At 50.6% G+C, this 17,500-nt stretch overlaps 2 protein-coding genes across 3 annotated transcripts in view; one reads left to right on the forward strand and one right to left on the reverse strand.

Moving 5' to 3' along the window:
* The window catches only part of trak2 (trafficking protein, kinesin binding 2), a 24,140-nt gene extending 16,426 nt beyond the window's left edge, over window positions 1-7,714 (forward strand). Inside the window, 6 exon segments of the mRNA XM_056588457.1 lie at window positions 2,391-2,537; window positions 2,624-2,937; window positions 3,229-3,831; window positions 4,763-4,862; window positions 5,542-5,745; window positions 5,747-7,714. Of these exon segments, the coding sequence (XP_056444432.1) occupies window positions 2,391-2,537; window positions 2,624-2,937; window positions 3,229-3,831; window positions 4,763-4,862; window positions 5,542-5,745; window positions 5,747-6,341 (1,963 nt within the window). The 3' untranslated portion in view covers window positions 6,342-7,714.
* Window positions 7,715-9,473: 1,759 nt separating this feature from the next.
* Window positions 9,474-17,500, reverse strand: part of LOC130381375 (E3 ubiquitin/ISG15 ligase TRIM25-like) — an 11,109-nt gene continuing 3,082 nt past the window's right edge. Inside the window, exons 2-16 of one of the 2 annotated variants that reach the window (XM_056588965.1) lie at window positions 16,796-16,891; window positions 15,440-15,673; window positions 14,720-14,879; window positions 14,293-14,331; window positions 14,137-14,169; window positions 13,693-13,737; window positions 13,501-13,554; window positions 13,326-13,358; window positions 13,018-13,074; window positions 12,414-12,629; window positions 11,711-11,845; window positions 11,200-11,235; window positions 10,855-10,926; window positions 10,237-10,302; window positions 9,474-10,054 (exon numbers count right to left, since the gene is read on the reverse strand). In XM_056588965.1, the coding sequence (XP_056444940.1) occupies window positions 9,474-10,054; window positions 10,237-10,302; window positions 10,855-10,926; window positions 11,200-11,235; window positions 11,711-11,845; window positions 12,414-12,629; window positions 13,018-13,074; window positions 13,326-13,358; window positions 13,501-13,554; window positions 13,693-13,737; window positions 14,137-14,169; window positions 14,293-14,331; window positions 14,720-14,879; window positions 15,440-15,673; window positions 16,796-16,891 (1,857 nt within the window). The remainder of the gene's footprint in view (window positions 10,055-10,236; window positions 10,303-10,854; window positions 10,927-11,199; window positions 11,236-11,710; window positions 11,846-12,413; window positions 12,630-13,017; window positions 13,075-13,325; window positions 13,359-13,500; window positions 13,555-13,692; window positions 13,738-14,136; window positions 14,170-14,292; window positions 14,332-14,719; window positions 14,880-15,439; window positions 15,674-16,795; window positions 16,892-17,500) is intronic. The other variant, XM_056588966.1, reaches the window with a different exon arrangement.

Below are 17,500 nucleotides of genomic sequence, written 5' to 3' on the forward strand. Positions count from 1 at the left end.
CTGCTTAGTTAGGGTTCCACGTTGACGCAACGCAAGGGCCGGACGCGCGCCTCCCAAAAATGTTAACCTTGCGTCGAGGGCTGTGATTGGTCCGCTCAGTGAAACCCGACGCAGAACCAAGACAGTTGTAGTAAAAGTGGTAAAAAAACATTTCACAGTAAGTAAAAAAAAAAAATTAGCAGTAAAGAGTACAGCAAATATTAGTCCTGTCAGTTAAACGCGTTATTAACGGCGTGAACGCAAACCAATTTTAACGGCGTTAATTTTTTCTAACAATTTTTTTTTTGATTAATCGCGAGTTAAAGGTTGGGTACGCGATTTGCGAAACGCCAGCAGATTTTGAAAATACACAACTCAAATGGTCCTACCCCCTCTCCTTCAACGCTGACTCTGACTCCACCCATTCCAAGTACCTGGACGCGCAATCATGCACGAGCGCGAACAGAGATGCGCGAGAGCGAGCCAGGCTAGCGTAGGTTTTCGTTTAACAACATGCCACTACATTCAGCTGTAAATTGCACCCAGTACCGCGGGAAGTAGGGGTTTTGGGGTGCTGCAACACCCCCTGTCCGAGGCCCTGTCTTATCACAGAAAACGATGATTTCTAAAAACTTCGGCCAAAGTGGAGATTTCTGAAAACGCCGGTTATGTGTTGTCGTATCACGGGGAGAAGAAACGGGATTTTAGGTTCTGAAGCGTCACATTATGCACCAGTAATGCTTAACGTCATGTGAGCGTCCGCTGTACCGTATTGGTCCGAATATAAACACAAACCCCATTGTAATACGACCTATATTTGGAAAAAAGATTTGAAGACCAGATCTTGATTTCATGAATAAATAAATTGTATTAATTGAAATAATATACGAAAATAAAAAGGCCATAGAATAAACACTGCATTGCCACTAAACAGTAGTGCAAATAGGCCGTACTGATGTGTACACCAAAGACTTCCTGACACTCCTCTGCCCCGCTGTGTTCGCTCTGGCTGTGGTCGCTCCGAACTGTTTCGGCCCGTGGCAAAGCGAGTCATCCTCGCTGCTGTCCAAGGCATGTTGAGACGCAGCATTTATTTAATGCTCATATGTCCTAGTGCTGAGGTTATAAAAAGGTTATATGAAAAAGTGTGAGGGTAGCGGTGGTGCGCTAAACTTGTTCTGTGAGCAGCTGGATGTGAACCCATGGTGTGAAGGAAGTGAACACAACGATCGATTTTCAACTGTGCGCGCATGCACTGGTGTAATTGAGCTGCGCCTGCTATATATCTTTTTTTATCAATGTGACGAGTTGCGAGTCTAGTGCAGGCCGGGTTTTTTTTTTCCAGCAACCCCCTGCTGAGAATACGTTCTCGCGGCCTATGGTTGCCACCAGATGTTATAAACATTAACGGTCACATAAATCATTACTCTTTTTAGAAAATGTATGTTTGTTTCATATAATTGTATTGGAAGTCCTGGTTTTCACTAGGGTTGCCGCGGTGTGGACATTCTTCACACCGAGTAATACACTCGTCTCAACACCGGTATTACAGAGTATAAACGGTTATAAACTTTGAAACTAGGTCAACCGCCACACAAGCATCGGTTTTTAGACCCTTCTCGTCCTTCAGTCTGCCGCCAACGTTTCCAAAAGCAGCGCCCTAGGATTATTCTTGATTTCAGTTTTTCTCTTTCAGCGTTTTTATTATCAATTACTCTCTGAAAAAGAGTTTTCCTTCTCCTTTGCTGGTGGTGGTGGTGGTGGTGGTGGGGATGGTGGCGGCTTGTCTGCCATGGAAATTGTCTTCTACTGCTAGGTCCAATGTGGATTAACTAGTTCCAGTAGCTACGCAGGATACAAACAGGAGCATTGCTCTGGGTCACGAGCTCTGGGTCACGAGTACTGCACGAAGGGGCGCGACCGGGGCGCGGGGGAGGGGGAGTGCAGTACGACCGTTTGATGAATGTACTTACTGTCCAAGCAACGAGGTGGCAATCCAAATGATTGGCTGGAGTTTTTCGAGCCCTGCCCGTTCACAGATGATTTGACAAGTTTAATTTTCATGTCAGCACTCTGGAACTCAGAGTGGCTGTAAGCGGGGTTATGATAAGGATTTCCAAGTAATTTTGCAAAAATGTCCAAAACGCGAACTTCCGTTTACCCAACCTTTAACTATGACATCAATGTGATTAATCGCGATTAAATATTTTAATCGCTTGACAGCTCTGGTAAATATACATTTATTCAAGGCAGAGGAAATCTTCAAGATAGGCTATCTATCCTGGCAGACCAGAACATACTAAGCAAAAAAGATCGCATCAGTTACTTTATCAATTACCTCAAATGCACCAAATCGCCGGCGGCTGACCTTTGACCTCTGACCTCTTGACCCCCTGACCACCGTGCTCCAGGACTCCCACCGAGGGCGGGTGTTCCACGACGGTTCCGCTCCTCAACACGCTAACGTCAGCGGGCTGCATCCCCTCCTCCAACCATCCACAGGGGTCAGGGCTCAGCCCCCTGGTGATGACTGCTCAGCCCTTCCTGTCGGCCCAGGGGTACGTACCAGGACCCCCCCCCCCAACCCCGACCACCTCAGTGAGTGCCGACCGCGCGTGACGTTGTCCCGCCGCTGTGTTCGTAGGGACGATCACCGGCCGGCGCCGGTGCCACGCCCGCCGGGCGGCGACCACCTCAGCGACGCCATCCGCCGGCTCTCCCTCCGGCGCCACAACTTCCTGTGCGAGCGCAAGTTCTTCCAGGCGGAGCGCCAGCGGAAGACGGAGGCCCTGGGGGGGGGGGCGGGGCTGGAGGAGGGCGAGGGCGGGGCCAGCGGCCGCTGCTCGCCGGCGGGCAGCGGCCGCTCGTCCTGCTCCAACCTGTCGGAGCTGTCGGCGGCGTCGGGCGGGTTCAAGAGCTTCCTGCCCGAGAGGCTGCAGATCGTCAAGCCCATGGAGGGTGAGTGGCGGCGGGGGGGGGCGGGGGTCTCACTGGGACGGCCACGGAGGACCCGGGATCTGACCGTCCTCTCGTGGGAGGAGTTAGGGTTGGGAGTACGTGTCACGCTTTGAGTTATTTTATGATGCAGTGTGGATGTTTCGGAGCGTAGTGTCTGTGTGCGTGTGCGTGTGTGCGTGTGTGTGTGTGTGTGTGTGTGTGTGTGTTAGGGCTGGGCGATTAATCCAATTTTGGTCGCGATTTCGATTTTAGCGTCAAACTCCCTAACCCCCTCCCCGCCCCCCCCTCTAGGCTCCCTGACGCTCCACCACTGGCAGCAGCTGGCCCAGCCCCACCTGGCCACGCTGCTGGACCCCCGGCCGGGGGTGGTGACCAAGGGCTTCCGCCCGCTGTCCCACGACCGGGACCCCCCCGCCGCCGACCCCCCCCCACCCTTCTACCGGCTGGACGACCCGGAGGAGGAGGACGAGGAGGAGGGGGGCCGCGCCCACGCCGGGGGGGCCGAGAAGGGCTCCACGGAGCGGGGCAAGCCCGTCGAGAAGGACGAGGAGGAGGAGGAGGAGGAAGGGGGCATCGTGTTCGAGGTGCGTGTCTCGTCCACGCCCGAGGACCGGCGGGAGCGGCCCAGGCTGCCGGGGTCGCCGTTGCCCTCGGCGACGGACCTGCGCCCGCCGCTGTTCAGGCCCCTGGCGGCCGTGGGCGCCGTGTCCTACGCCTCCGCGCTGCGAGCTGAGCTCACCCCCGGCTCCGCCCCCTGCTCCACCCCCTTCTCCCCCTGTGCGCTGCAGCCCGTTGCCGCGGGAACCGCCCCACCGAGCGAAGCGGCGCCCAGTCCCGTCCGGTCGGAGGGCGCGGCGGTCGCCTCCGCGGGCGCGCCGGCTGTCTTGTCGTCAGGTAAAGAACGCCGTCGTCACCCGTTGCTAGGGGCGGCAGAGTTAGCCGTCACGCGGATGAGTCGCACGTCGTCGGCCTCCTAGCATGAAAAAATGACTGAGTCAAATTGATGGGAATGTAATTAGATGGCCAACCTTTGAAGATTTGCTCCGCCTTGAAAAAATGTATATTTACTAGTGCTGTCAAGCGATTACAATATTTAATTGCGATTAATCGCATTAATGTCATAGTTAACTCGCGATTAATCGCAAAAAAAAAATATGTACGCCGTTAAAATTGGTTTGCGTTCACGCCGTTGATAACGCGGGAATGTAAATGGCGCTCTGATTGGCTTAGGATGCAGCCAATGAGGCACAGTGAATCAGCAGAGTCATCAGCAACCTAACAGGGAGTTAGGTTTGATTTCACAATGTAGCCAAAATGTGACTACGGAAATTATGCTACGAGGCTAACAATGTGTCGTTTTGGTTTTCATTTTGTGACCTGACTTGTAAAAGAGACATCAAGTACGACCGATACCTTCCGGGATATTACTGAGGGACTCTGGGTCTCATCAAAGTCTGCTTTATGTCGATTAAAAAATTGCCACACAACTGCAGGATAAAAGGAGGGTTTTTTTTGGTCGAAAAGGAGTAGAAAAAGATAAAATTTGGTCAAATAAAACAAGTAATATTTACAATCAATGAATTCTAAATATCGCAAAATAATTTAGGATTGTGCAAAAGTAGGCGAAACCAAACGGTAAAACAAAAAAACGGTGTATATACAATAAAGACCATCATCCGCCCTCAACCCGAGCCTGCTGCTTGGAAACGTCCAGTCTCACTCACAAAGCTTTAGTCGTCTTTGTCTCCTGAAATACGACGACAGTCTAACGCTGTTGTTGCTCTGCTTGTTCCGACGACGGCATCGCGGCTCCGCCCTTCTGCAGCGCAACACCCGGGCAAGTGCCAGAGCTCCACCCGCTCCACCTACACCGTCACCACCTGCCGCATCCTCCACCCCAACGACATCACCCAGGTCACCTCCAGGTAGCCACGCCCGCGCCCCTGCCTTCTCCGTCACCCCGCGGTGTTTCTCTGGGGTTCTTTTTCTGCATTGCAGCGTATGTGAAGGAATCGTGCCTGGAAATAAATCGAGGGATGCACCGAATATTCGGCCGAAAATGGGCCAAAACATAATTTTAGGTTCCGGCCGAAGGAGTAAAAAGGCCGAAAAAAATACACTGAACATTTTTATTTTTAATAAAAAAAAATATATATCTATATATATATATATATTGTTTCACTCATTTATTTAAAGGTACATTGTTCTTAAATTCTTGCTATAAGGTCTGCTGGAATGTTAGAAAACGTTCAGTATTAAATAAATATTTTGTATGAAATTTGTAATTGATTTTTTTAATTGAAAAGCGAGACAAAAAAGGACATTTAATTGTTTGATTTTTGCAATGGTGAAAAATTAAAGCAAATTGAATGAAAAACAACAAAAGCCACATTCGGTATTCGGTTTCGGTTTCGGCCAAGAATTTTCATTTCGGTGCATTACTCACTCACTAAGTCTCACTCACTCACTCTCTCACTCACTCTCTCACTCCCCCCCCTCTCTCTCCCTCCCCCTCTCTCCCTCCCCCCTCTCTCTCCCTCCCCCCCTCTCTCCCTCCCCCTCTCTCCCTCCCCCTCTCTCTCCCTCCCCCTCTCTCCCCTCCAGCTCCCAGCCCGTGTGGTCGGTGGCGCCCCCCGACCCGCCCAGCTCCCTGCGGACGGGCCCCAGCACCCCGGTGACGCCCTGCCGCCTCAACCTGGGGGGCTCCTCCTGCTTCCCCCCCCGCCGCCCGTCCGCCCCCCCCCCTGCCGCCGCCACCACCGGCGCCGGCCTCGCCAAGCTGGTCCTGGAGCGCGGCATCTCGGCCTCGGCACGGCCCGCCCCCTCCCTCCGCCGCCCCGCCCCCCTCCTCCCCCAGGGCCCGGCCGGCGGCCCCCCCGCCCCCCGGCGGCCCCCCCGCTGGCGCCGCCGGCGACCAGCGGCCCGCGCTCGCCCTGGACAACTTCCTGGCGTCGCGGCCCGCCGAGCTCTTCCTGCAGGACGTGTACGGGCTGAACCTGGGCCGGGCGCCCCCCCACCCCGACCTGCCCAGCCCCCGCCCCGACGCGCCGCCCCCCAAGGGCAGCGGGGGGGGCGGGGGGCCGCCCGACCCCGTCAGCGTGGGGCTGGTGGAGCGGCTGTGTCGCCTGGGGTTCGGCCGGGTGCTCCAGGGCCCCGCGGACCCCCCCCCCCCCTCCACCTTCGTGGTGGCGGCGGGGGGGGGCAGCCTGCTGGCCGGCCTGCGGCGCAACCAGAGCCTCCCCGTCATGATGGGGGCGCCGGCGCCGGCCCGGCCCCGGCCCCCGGCCCCCCCCACCTCGCTGGCTCTGCCCCCCCCGCCCTGGGGGGACCCCAAGGGGCAGCAGAGGAGGGGGAGGCTGTCCTCCTTCACCCAGCCCCCGTCCTCCGGGGCCGGGAGGCACTGAGCGAGGGGGGGGGGGGTACGTGTGGCTGCCGTGCACCTCCTCCCTTCTGATCTGCCCCCTCCCCATCCCCATGGCAACCCTCCCACCCTCGTCCTCGTCCTCGTCGTCGTCCCCCCGCTCGGGACTGAAACGGTTTCCACGGAAACTATTTGGTTCCCTCGTCTTTTCTTAAATGATGATTATTGACGTGATTCTTTTAAAAGCACAATGGACGGCGCATGGTTGAGCTGTGACTTTGTATGCGTTGGGATGCCTGCCAATGCCTTAATCCGCCTGTATTGGGGTGGGGTGGGGGGGGGGTGCTCTGAGGTCAGGCTCAGGTTTGGGTTCTGAGGAAAATGCAAAATGGAGAATAATTCCTGTAAAATGCGTACCATTTTGACCCCGTTGCATCTGCAAGGCTCTGGGTGTGGGCGTACAAGAGGTGGAGGTTTGAGGAAGTGAAGGAAGGGTGCCTGAAAGTGATGAAGGAGGTGAGGGTTTTTGGGGGAAAATGAAGAAGTTTGGTCTCGGTAAGTGTCGTGGGGTTTTCAGTAATGTTTGAACCCAGCAGGAGAGGAGGGGGATAGGTTGAGGGGGAGAGGGAAGGGTCGTCCAGGGCCTTGTGTCTAGGGTCTCTTCCAGGGCTCGTCCCTGGGCCGTACATCTCAAGAAACTAGGGTCAGGGTCGGGGCTAATGCTGCTTCTTTGTTGCTTGCGCGCTCAAACGAGGACTACATATCCCTATGTCACCGGCGTCTTTTATATCAAACCTTTTATTTAAAATAGAAACATTGTCTTTTAAGGATGGGACAATTTTTTTTGTTTAATTCTGACAAACTATGTTTTTACGACGCAGCTCTGTAACAGACCTCCCTGTAGGTTCTTTCGTCAACTGACGTTTATATCCACCGTCGCAAGGAGCTCGGTGGGAATGTGTCGTCTGGTCAGCCATAACCTGGTGCCACAGGTGGGTATTACGGTTAGAACCTTGAATAAATAGCTGTTTACTTATTTGACCGGGTTTTTTAACTAGTTGACCGTGGCAACGCTAGTGCCCGTTCGCGTCCACTGTGTTTTGTCCTTTTGTTCCTCCCATTTGCATATTTGACCAGCATGCACTGCTGCACTGATCCACTAGGGCGAAATGGCCGAAGTCAAAATATTTTATACTTTTTGCGGCTGTTATTTTTTTGTTTGTTTTATGCCTGATGCTTCTTAAAGAGAAGCAACAGACAGTTTTGCCACGGGTTCGATTTTATTTTAAGCCATGGTTGTACGATTATCGGAATGCACTTATTACTTTCGTTAGTTTAAGAATGTTTTCGTTTTTTTCAAACGAGCTGCACGGGTTTGGTTAAAAAACGCTCACCAATGAGAATTGGGGTCGTAGTTTATGGGTTTAGGATGGGGGGGGGGGGGGGATCAGATTCTCAGGCTCACGTCGTGTTGGTGGCTCCGTACTTGGATGGGGGGAGGGGGCACTCTGGCACATGCTATTTAGTTGTGGTTCACCTTATTATTGATTGTTGTGTTTATTCTTCAGTGGTTAGCTGGTCTGGGCACTAAGCGTCATCCCGGGTTCAGTACAAGGACAAAATCATGGACTTTCTTTTTAATAACAGGGGGCCTGGTTCATTATCGATTTCCGATTTTCAAGCGCAATATCTCCAACAACCACAACAACGCCGTCCCAAATGCGGAATTTATACTTTTACAATTCTCGATCTGTTCAGTTACATTAATACTCAAAATAATTTAATCGGGGCCTGTTTGAGACGGTGGCAGTTTGGGAATTGTGCGTCTGGGATATGTTTTAACACCCAAGTTGGCCCTTGTGAGTCCTGACTTAAGCTAGCTTTCCTTGCAGTCCATCTGTCTTTCTGCCCAAACAATCCTGTACCGATGGAATATTGCACGTATTTCTTTCTCACAAATGTACATTTTTATTTTTCATTTATTGATGACAGTGTAGGCAATATAGAATAACACTGTACAGGATATATAAATGCGTGATTTAACAAGGCTAATTTAGCAGGCATTAACGCAGTCATCAAAAGATATTGCAACATCGCATTATCACAAACCTTTCTTATTTGTTTTGTTTTAAAAACTGTATATCAACAGCACAAGGTTTGCAAACCAAATACTTTTTTTGTAATTAGTGTCGACATTGACCGACGTAGATATCCAGTAAGCTAACGTGTGTGTGTGTGCATAATAACTAGCTAACGCTAACACCAGAGATGCCGTTTTTGCTTCGGAATTTCAGGGCGTTAATCGGGCAACGGTAAACAGGGAAACTTCGGCTCCGTTCTGATTGGTTCATCCCACAGCTTTGTTTTTTCCTCGCAGAACCTTCGTGGTCGAATCCACACACGGACCTCTGTCTTCTGTTTTTGTTTGTTGGTTTGTTTGTTTGTTGTGGTGGTGTGAACCGCCTGGTGACGTCACCCTGCCTACGTCCTGTCGTTCGGTTGCCTCTTTTTTTATAAAATAAATCCATGGAAATGAATGGCAGTGACTCGTTTGTTTGTTCTGATGTTGTTGCTCCTCGCATGTGAAGATATGAATGTGACGTTAAACCAAAAAAAATAAAATCAGAAAGGAAAGTGAGAATCGGAGAAGAGCTGACTAATGACATCAAATTGTCATTAGTTTTAGAAGAAGTAGAGGTTTTAAAGATATGCTATTGGAATATTTGTTGCACAAAAAGTTACCTGCTTTAAATTTGTTGCACGATGATCAGAAAATAAACAGTTTTCGCCCAAGAGGCGGGGCTTAGAGGCTCAGTTACGGGTCCACGTCGACGCAACGCAGGTGGGTTTACGGACCCATTACGTCCTTGCGGACCCTCCTGGGTCAGACGCAAGGGCCTGACGCGCGCCTCCCAAAAAAATGGTCACCTTCCGTTGAGGCGTCGCAGCAGCAAGGGCTGTGATTGGTCCCCTCGCTGAAACCCGACTCTGGACCAAAACCGCTTCACGACTGCGTCGAAGCGTCTGCGTGGTCGTTGCGTCGAGTCGCCGTGGAACCATAACAGAGCCTTAACTCATCCCCCCACAACCCAACGTCACACTTCTTTTCCGCGAGCCCCCCCCCGTGTCCAGAGCCTCCCGGCGGGCATTCCCCCCCCCCCCCCACCCCCCGTCCTCACATGGGACAGAGCTTGACGCTGTCGGCGCTGCTGCTGAACTGCCCCAGGGCGAAGTCCATCCCCACGCCCACGCCCACGCCCACCCCGACCGCGGCGTACAGCGGCCGGGTGAAGTTGGCGCGGAAGGTGTGCAGGTGGCTCATGCCGTCGGCCACGCTGTAGAAGCCCAGCGTGCCCGCCGCCGGGTCCAGGAACACGCCCACGCGCGGCGAGTAGCCCACGGCGATGTCCCGCCTCTCGTTGTCGTGCATGGCCACGCAGCGCGTGTCCGACAGCTCCAGGCTCCAGGAGCGCGCGTTGTAGCCCAGGCCGGCCTGGCCGTCGCCGCCCTTGCGGGCCAGCGATCCGTAGGCCACGCCCACCGAGGAGCCCCGCCCCCGCCACTCCACCTCCCAGTAGCTGCGCCCGGCGCCGCCCAGCGGGCCGCGGCTCAGCGCCTGGGTCCAGCCGTCGAAGCGCTGCGGTGCGTCGGCGGCGCCGGGGGCGGCGACCGCCTGCAGGGTGGCCTTGGTGTCACCGTCGGAGAGCGCCAGCCGCCGGTGCGCCGTGTCGGGGTCGAGGGTCAGCTGGACGGCGTCTAGGGGGAGGAGCTTAGATGCGTCTGGGATGTTGTCTCTCTCTGGGCTTTTTAAAGTGACTGGGTTTTATAAACCCCCCCCCCTCCGCCCACTATAACAATGTATACAATTGTGCAGGGGTGTGTGTGTGTGTGTGTGTGTGTGTGTGTGTGTGTGTGTGTGCGGGCGGGCGGGCGCTTACACTGAAGGAACTCCTCTCTGCCTCTGGGTTCAGGTGCCTGGATGCTGTCCAGGTTGATCTCCCTCACTGTCGTGGAGAGGAGCAACCATGGGAACCATGTCCGTTACCATGGCAACAACATCCCCCCAACAACCCCTACCCCAGGTGATTTTTATGTTTTCAAGACGTCATGGATAATAGAGGATATGGGGAAAATAAATACATCGACTAACTGTGGACATTTCAAGATCACTCACTCACACACACACACACACACACACACACACACACACACACACACACACACACACACACACACACACACACACACACACACACACACACACACACACACTAGAGTGTCCATATCGTCGAACCTATTAGTCGCTGGGAGAAACAGTAGCACATTGTCCAAACCTTATTATAAGACATCCATGGTCTTAACCCACATGAACACATTGACAACTCAAACGGCGCTTCCTGGAGGGGAAACACAGCAGATGCGCCCCCTTGTGGTCCGGAAGGAGAATTACAACCCATTTCCTTTAACTGCCCAGGATGGGGTTGTCCAATTGAGCCCCTCGATATTGGGTGAAATTATAACTAAGAACACAAGAATGAAGAAGAATCGAGGCTTACATGCTGGGAACACTTGGGCGTCGTTCGGCATGAAGTCTGGGGAGGGTGAATCCAAGAAGAGGCCGGGGTTAACTTAGAAAGGGAAAAGAGAAAGGAAAAATTTAATCGTGCATTATATGTGCTTCATATGCACGTCATGAAACAAGAAATATTCACTAACCGACAGAAATACGTTTTTCTGTACACGGTCAATTTCTAAAATTACCTTTTGGGTGGTTCATTAACATTAACTAACCTTTTAACCACTTGTATACTGATAACAGGGAACACATTAACAATCACCCAGAGCTTGGGGTGCGTTCAGAACCACATAGAACACGTGAAGAATAAAATCAGTTGCTTCACCTTCTGTCTGCGTTTCAGACAGAGTGCCTATTCCCCCTGTGAAGAAGAGCCAAGGACAAACAGTTAAGCACAGTAACAAATATCCACACTGTCATACAATGCCAGTTAAAACAGACTACATGGAATAGTCTGCCAAATAAAAATAAAAAGGGATTTTTTGACTTCATGATGTCATGTTCGCGTTACGCTCAAACTATCTGAATATAACCTATAACATCTTGTAGCCAGTCTAACGTAAAACATAACTGAGTAAGTATGTAAGTTCTGGTTTGCCTGTGTTGTTGAGATGCCTCAGAGATATGCCTTGGGTCATTTTAACTAAATCTGCCGGCCCCTAAATATGGCTGTCAATTCAAAGAAGAGAACGGACAGCCAATTGGCTGCTGGCTACTGAACACGTGTCATTTGTATGTACTTCCTGCTGGCCTATCAGATGGCCGACATCAAACGTGAACACAGTTTTAAGTGGATTGTCTTCATATACTGCGGTACTTTAGAGGCCCGGTCTCACATGGGTTCCCGCCTCTGATCGACAGACCGCTGCGACCGCTGGCTGGAGGGGTCGCGTCCGGCACAGGGGTGGCCTGGGCGGTGCCACGGCGATGGGAGCGGAAGAGGCTGCTGATGGAGGACATCCGGCTGAAGGCTAGACCAAAGGGGAAGGAGACAAAGAATGACAAAAAAGGACAGGGTAGTACTTACTTTTATATATTCCACCTTGGGCTCGACTTGAGCACAGGTTACCTTCTGACCGCGACTAGAGGCACAGGAGACCAATTTGAAAACCATAGAATTACCTTTTCAGACTAATATCAGAAATCAGTTAACTAAAATGTAACCCACCGTGCTCACATCAAGAAATCACTGAACTTACAAGCCAAAACCTTATAATAAACATAAACCATTGAAATCACAATTGGTGAACTTGCATAATAGTCATTGAACTATCTTAACCATCAGTGAACTCTTAACTTCATCCGAAATCTCTGAACTTCATCCGAAAGCATTGACTAAGCATACAGAAATCACTGAACTGCCATCAGAAATCACTGAACTAACATTGAGGAATCGGTGCAAGAAAAAACCACGGAGCTACCACTGAGAACGCACTGAATCGTCAGCCAAAATCGACCACGTTGAAACATCCCCTCGCTTAACGTCAAAACGACGTCAATAAAACACGACATCAACCAGTGAAAGACTCGGCACCGTACATCCAGCGATGGCCTGGGCCGGGGTGGCTGCCCGGACGGGTGCCGGGACGGGAGCTGGCGTGACGGCGGCGGCGGCGGCGGTCGGGCGTGGGGGGTCCGGTTGGGCCGGGGGCGACGGTTGGGTCTGACGGGGGCCGTTCCACTCGGACTCGGACTCACGGCGGCTCAGAGTCGGGCTCGACCGGGGGCTGGGCCGCCTGCTGTTGCTCTCCCTCGCTGGGGGGGGGGGGGGGGGGGGGGGACGACATGGTTTGTTAGTTCAGCGCAGGATGAGGTCTGCGTAGTGGCTTGGGTGTTTGAGTCCCTGGTCACATGGTACTGGGTTCGATCCCCTGTTGTCGGCTGCCTTACCCGTGGCGCCCTTGAGCAAGACATCCTGACTTGTCTGCTAAATGAATCTGGCTCAAGGAGCAGCTGGAACAGAGCCATGCAGGGGACGAAGGTACCGCTATAAACCTCTAAAGACCATTTTCGATTGATTGACACTGGTTTGTGGTTTCTGACCACAGTCGGTATAGAGGTGTTTCGACCAATGGCGTGACGTCGAGGCGGAGCTTGTGATTCCAGATGGGAATTCATTGGCTTGTGTGTGAGTCTATTTTACCTGCTTCTAATCCCCGGTTCTCTCTTCTCGGTCCGTCCTTGGGTCTGGGGGAGCTTCCTGGAGACAAAGGGAAACACACAGGGAGTGAATGAATGAATTTGTGAGTGAGAGACTGAATGAGTGAGGGATTATTTTCATTTTTGAATAAATTAATGTTTGAGTGAAGGTATATGTAGAGATATGAGTACGTTTGCATGGTGTGATGTTCAGAGCTTCTCCTCTGAGACACAGACAGACAGACAGACAGACAGACAGACAGACAGACAGACAGACAGACAGACAGACAGACAGACAGACAGATGTGTTACCTCGTGGTGGGTCTCTACCCCTCACATCTAATCCTAGGATAAACAAAAAACAGATATGTTAATGCATGCAAAGTAAACACAACTATTAATTCTAAAACTCTTGATATTGACACACAACTTTCAGCTCTGCAGCGAACTCAAGTTTCATTTTTTGGAGTTCAAAATGTCCGCCCACCAATTCCTCTCCTGTCCGGCGTCCGGACCCCTACTGACGCGCTCGGGGAGGTCGCTGAGGGACGAGCGGCGGGAAAACATGTGGAAGAATGTCTATTCGTTTAGTACAAGATAAACACTACGCAGCGAAGCTAGAAGCTAACGACAGTGCAGCAGTTAGTGGCGTGATTATAGAAACGAAGAGTGACCAAACCTGTTGGACGACTGGTCGCAGTGCGGGCGCCCAGACCTGAGAACACTGGGGAGGAGACGAGGGAAGAGTTGAATGAATGAATGGACGAATGAGAGACTCCATTTCCTGGGTCTAGGGTGATGGCACTCCGGCTGTTGCCCCAGGCCAAGGAAATGAAGTCTCACACAGAACCACAGCGTTGACCACAGAAAGTGGTCAAGATGCTTTCAACACACACTGTGGTTAGAAAATGTTACTTTATAAATACCAAAGTTAATTAAGGGGTTTAGTTTATCGATGAATGAGTAAGAAAGGTGCCAGCTGACTCCACATAGCATTAATTTAAACTGATCAAACACAACGATAACCTGTGTTATGCTTTGTGTGCGGCAATTTAAAATATGTGTGTGCGTGGGTGTGTTTTTTTGCATGAACTCTTTAATGCATGTGAAACCAAATACTCACATCTGAGAAAGCCTCCTTTTGCACCGCGGTTAGCTAGGTGAGAAAGGGACAATGGGTTGGCGTCAATCCACAACTTTGTATCACACCACAACAGCAATGCAACCAACATGAACGTGTGTTATTCTGCTTAAAGTCAAATAATCCTCAGGAACTCACAGTTGCTTCCCTCTAGCGTGAACAGGCTTGTGTCGTTCACTGAAAGGAAGAATGTATACGATACAAGTTAGGCCGCAATTAAAACCACAGATCAAAGAACTCGCTAATAACGTGTCACTTGAGATGGATTCGTTCAATATAATGGTTATGTGTTTGTGTGTGTTAGTGTGTGTGTCTGTATGTGTGTGTGTGCCTGCATTCTTGGTGTGTGTGTGCGTGCGTGCGTGCGTGCGTGCGTGCGTGCGTGCGTGCGTGCGTGCGTGCGTGTGTGTGTGCCTGCATGCTTGGTGTGTCTGTGTGTGTGTGTGTGCCTGCATGCTTGTGGTGTGTGTGTGCGTGTGCGCGTGCGTGCGTGCCTGCGTGCGTGCGTACGTGCGTGTGTGTGCGTGTGTGTGTGTGTGTGTGCGTGTGTGTGCGTGCTACCCACCTTTCTTGGTTATCTTCCCCAGCTCGGCGTTGCACAGGTCCTCCACGTGCTCCCTGAGGTCCAGGATGGCCTCTCGCGCCGGGTCGAAGGAGGCCTCCAGGTTCACCAGCACGCCCGGCAGCTCCTCCAGCTCCAGAGGGCTGGCCAGCTCCTCACACGTCTGGGGGAGGCGTGAAGCAACGTTACACACGTCATGGCAGAGAGTACTGCAGAGCACGGAGAGCGAGAGATGTAACCCTGACCACTCTCCTATCAAACTAAACCCTAACCCTTCACCTGGAGGTAGTGGACGTCGTCCCCATAAAGCACATTCCCTTTACCTGGAGGTAGTGGATGATGTCCCCATAAAGCACATTCCCTTTACCTGGAGGTAGTGGATGTGGTCCCCATGAAGCACATTCTCTTCACCTGGAGGTAGTGGATGTGGTCCCCATAAAGCACCCTAACCCTTTACCTGGAGGGAGTGGATGTGTGCCCCATAAAGCACACTCCCTTCACCTGGAGGTAGTGCATGTGGTCCCCATAAAGCACTTTCTCTTCACCTGAAGGTAGTGCATGTGGTCCCCATAAAGCACATTCCCTCTACCTGGAGGTAGTGGATGTGGTCCCCACAAATCACCCTACCCGTTACCTGGAGATAGTGGACAAGGTCCCCATAAAGCACATTCCCTCTACCTGGAGGAAGTGTGTGAGGTCCCCACAAAGCACCCTACCCGTTACCTGGAGGTAGTGGATGTGGTCCTCGCAGCGCACCAGATCCTTCATCTCCTCCTCGCGCCTCTTGCGCTCCTTGACCTCAGCCGCCAGGCTGTCGGCCACCTCGCGGGCCTCCGCCATCTTGTCCAGCTCTGCCCGCTCCAGCATGGCCTCCACCAGCGTCTGCAGCCGCTCCACCGAGCAGCGCAGCTCCGAGAGCACCAGCTCCGCGTCGGTGCGCACGCGCTCCGCCGAGTGCTACAGGGGACGAGGTGGGGGTTCATAAAGGTGTTAGCGAGTGTGCGGTGCCCTTTGTGTCAGTAAGTGCCATTCAGTTTAGATACAAAATAATTTTGCCTGTATGTATGTTTGTATGCATGCATGGATTTATGGATTTATGTCATTTATGGCACCCATTGCGTTCCTGATCATCCCTGAAGGGATCAAGATTTCTTCCTTGCTAACTAAGGGAGTTATTTCTTGCCCTCTGGGGGGCTAGGTTCAGGGGGGGCTTCATAAATATACGGCCTGTTGAGCCCTCTGAGACTCTACCTGTGATTAAGGGCTATAGAAATACGATTTAATTGTATTCACGCATTGTTATTTAGTTTATACTTTTATTGTAATACACTGCACTTAATTATTATGAGCTTAATGCCTCATATACAATAATAAGCCTTTTGCTGCTATGCTTTTCCATAATGAAGTCGATTGTGCTATACCATAACAAACCATATGCTATGCAATACCATAATAAACGTAACTATTCTAAGCTATACCATAACAAACCATATGCTATGCAATACCATAATAAACGTAACTATTCTAAGCTATACCATAACAAACCATATGCTATGCAATACCATAATAAACGTAACTATTCTAAGCTATACCATAACAAACCATATGCTATGCAATACCCTAATAAACGTAACTATTCTAAGCTATACCATAACAAACCATATGCTATGCAATACCATCATAAACATAGCTATTCTAAGCTATACCACAACAAACCATATGCTATGCAATACCATAATAAACGTAACTATTCTAAGCTATACCATAACAAACCATATGCTATGCAATACCATAATAAACGTAACTATTCTAAGCTATACCACAACAAACCATATGCTATGCAATACCATAATAAACGTAACTATTCTAAGCTATACCAAAACAAACCATATGCTATGCAATACCATAATAAACGTAACTATTCTAAGCTATACCATAACAAACCATATGTTATGCAATACCATAATAAACGTAACTATTCTAAGCTATACCATAACAAACCACGTGTTATGCAACACCATAATAAACAGTATTATGTGCTATGACATAATTAACCGTCTGCTACGCAGCGCGCTTTACCTTCATGATCTCCATCATTCTGTTCATCTCCTTCAACTCCCTCTCTCTCTCCTGAAGTCTCTGGTGGTTCTCAGCCTGCAGCCCCGTCAGAACTTTCTGGAAAGGCACAAAGTTCGATGTCAACAACAGTTGTCATGATTCCATGTGAGCAAATCTATACAAACAAGGAGACAATATTCCCCACAATGTAGACTAAAACAGAAAACAAGGGGATGATAAGATCAACGAGGAATACAATTCCGTACAGTATGCCTAGAGAATAAATAGTATCTTGATGCTAATATTGTTACTATCCACAACATCCTCATCAATGGTATCATTCATATTTCGAAATACTATTACTGTCAGTTAAACACGTTATTAACGGCGTCAACGCAAACCAATTTTAACGGCGTTAATTATCTTTTGTCACGCGATTAACACAAATGTTTTAATTAAAAAAAGTTTTTTCTTTGGCTCAAAACAAAGAAGCAGTAGCCTGACTGCTATGTTCAAGGCAGTATGTTTGTATGTTCATCGTTTAATGGCACTATAGGCTTTTTTTTTGTATCGTCCTGTTTTGATCAGTATATGCCAAAGGCAAACTGATGCCCTTCTCCATGTTGATAAGAGCATTAAAATGAGAACAATTAATGGGACAAAGAAATCAAGGGATATTTAGCATAGAAAAAAATATGCGATTAATCGTGAGTGAACTATGGCATT

This window comes from Gadus chalcogrammus, chromosome 4, assembly GCF_026213295.1.
Source record: "Gadus chalcogrammus isolate NIFS_2021 chromosome 4, NIFS_Gcha_1.0, whole genome shotgun sequence".
In the NCBI taxonomy this organism is placed as follows: domain Eukaryota; kingdom Metazoa; phylum Chordata; class Actinopteri; order Gadiformes; family Gadidae; genus Gadus; species Gadus chalcogrammus.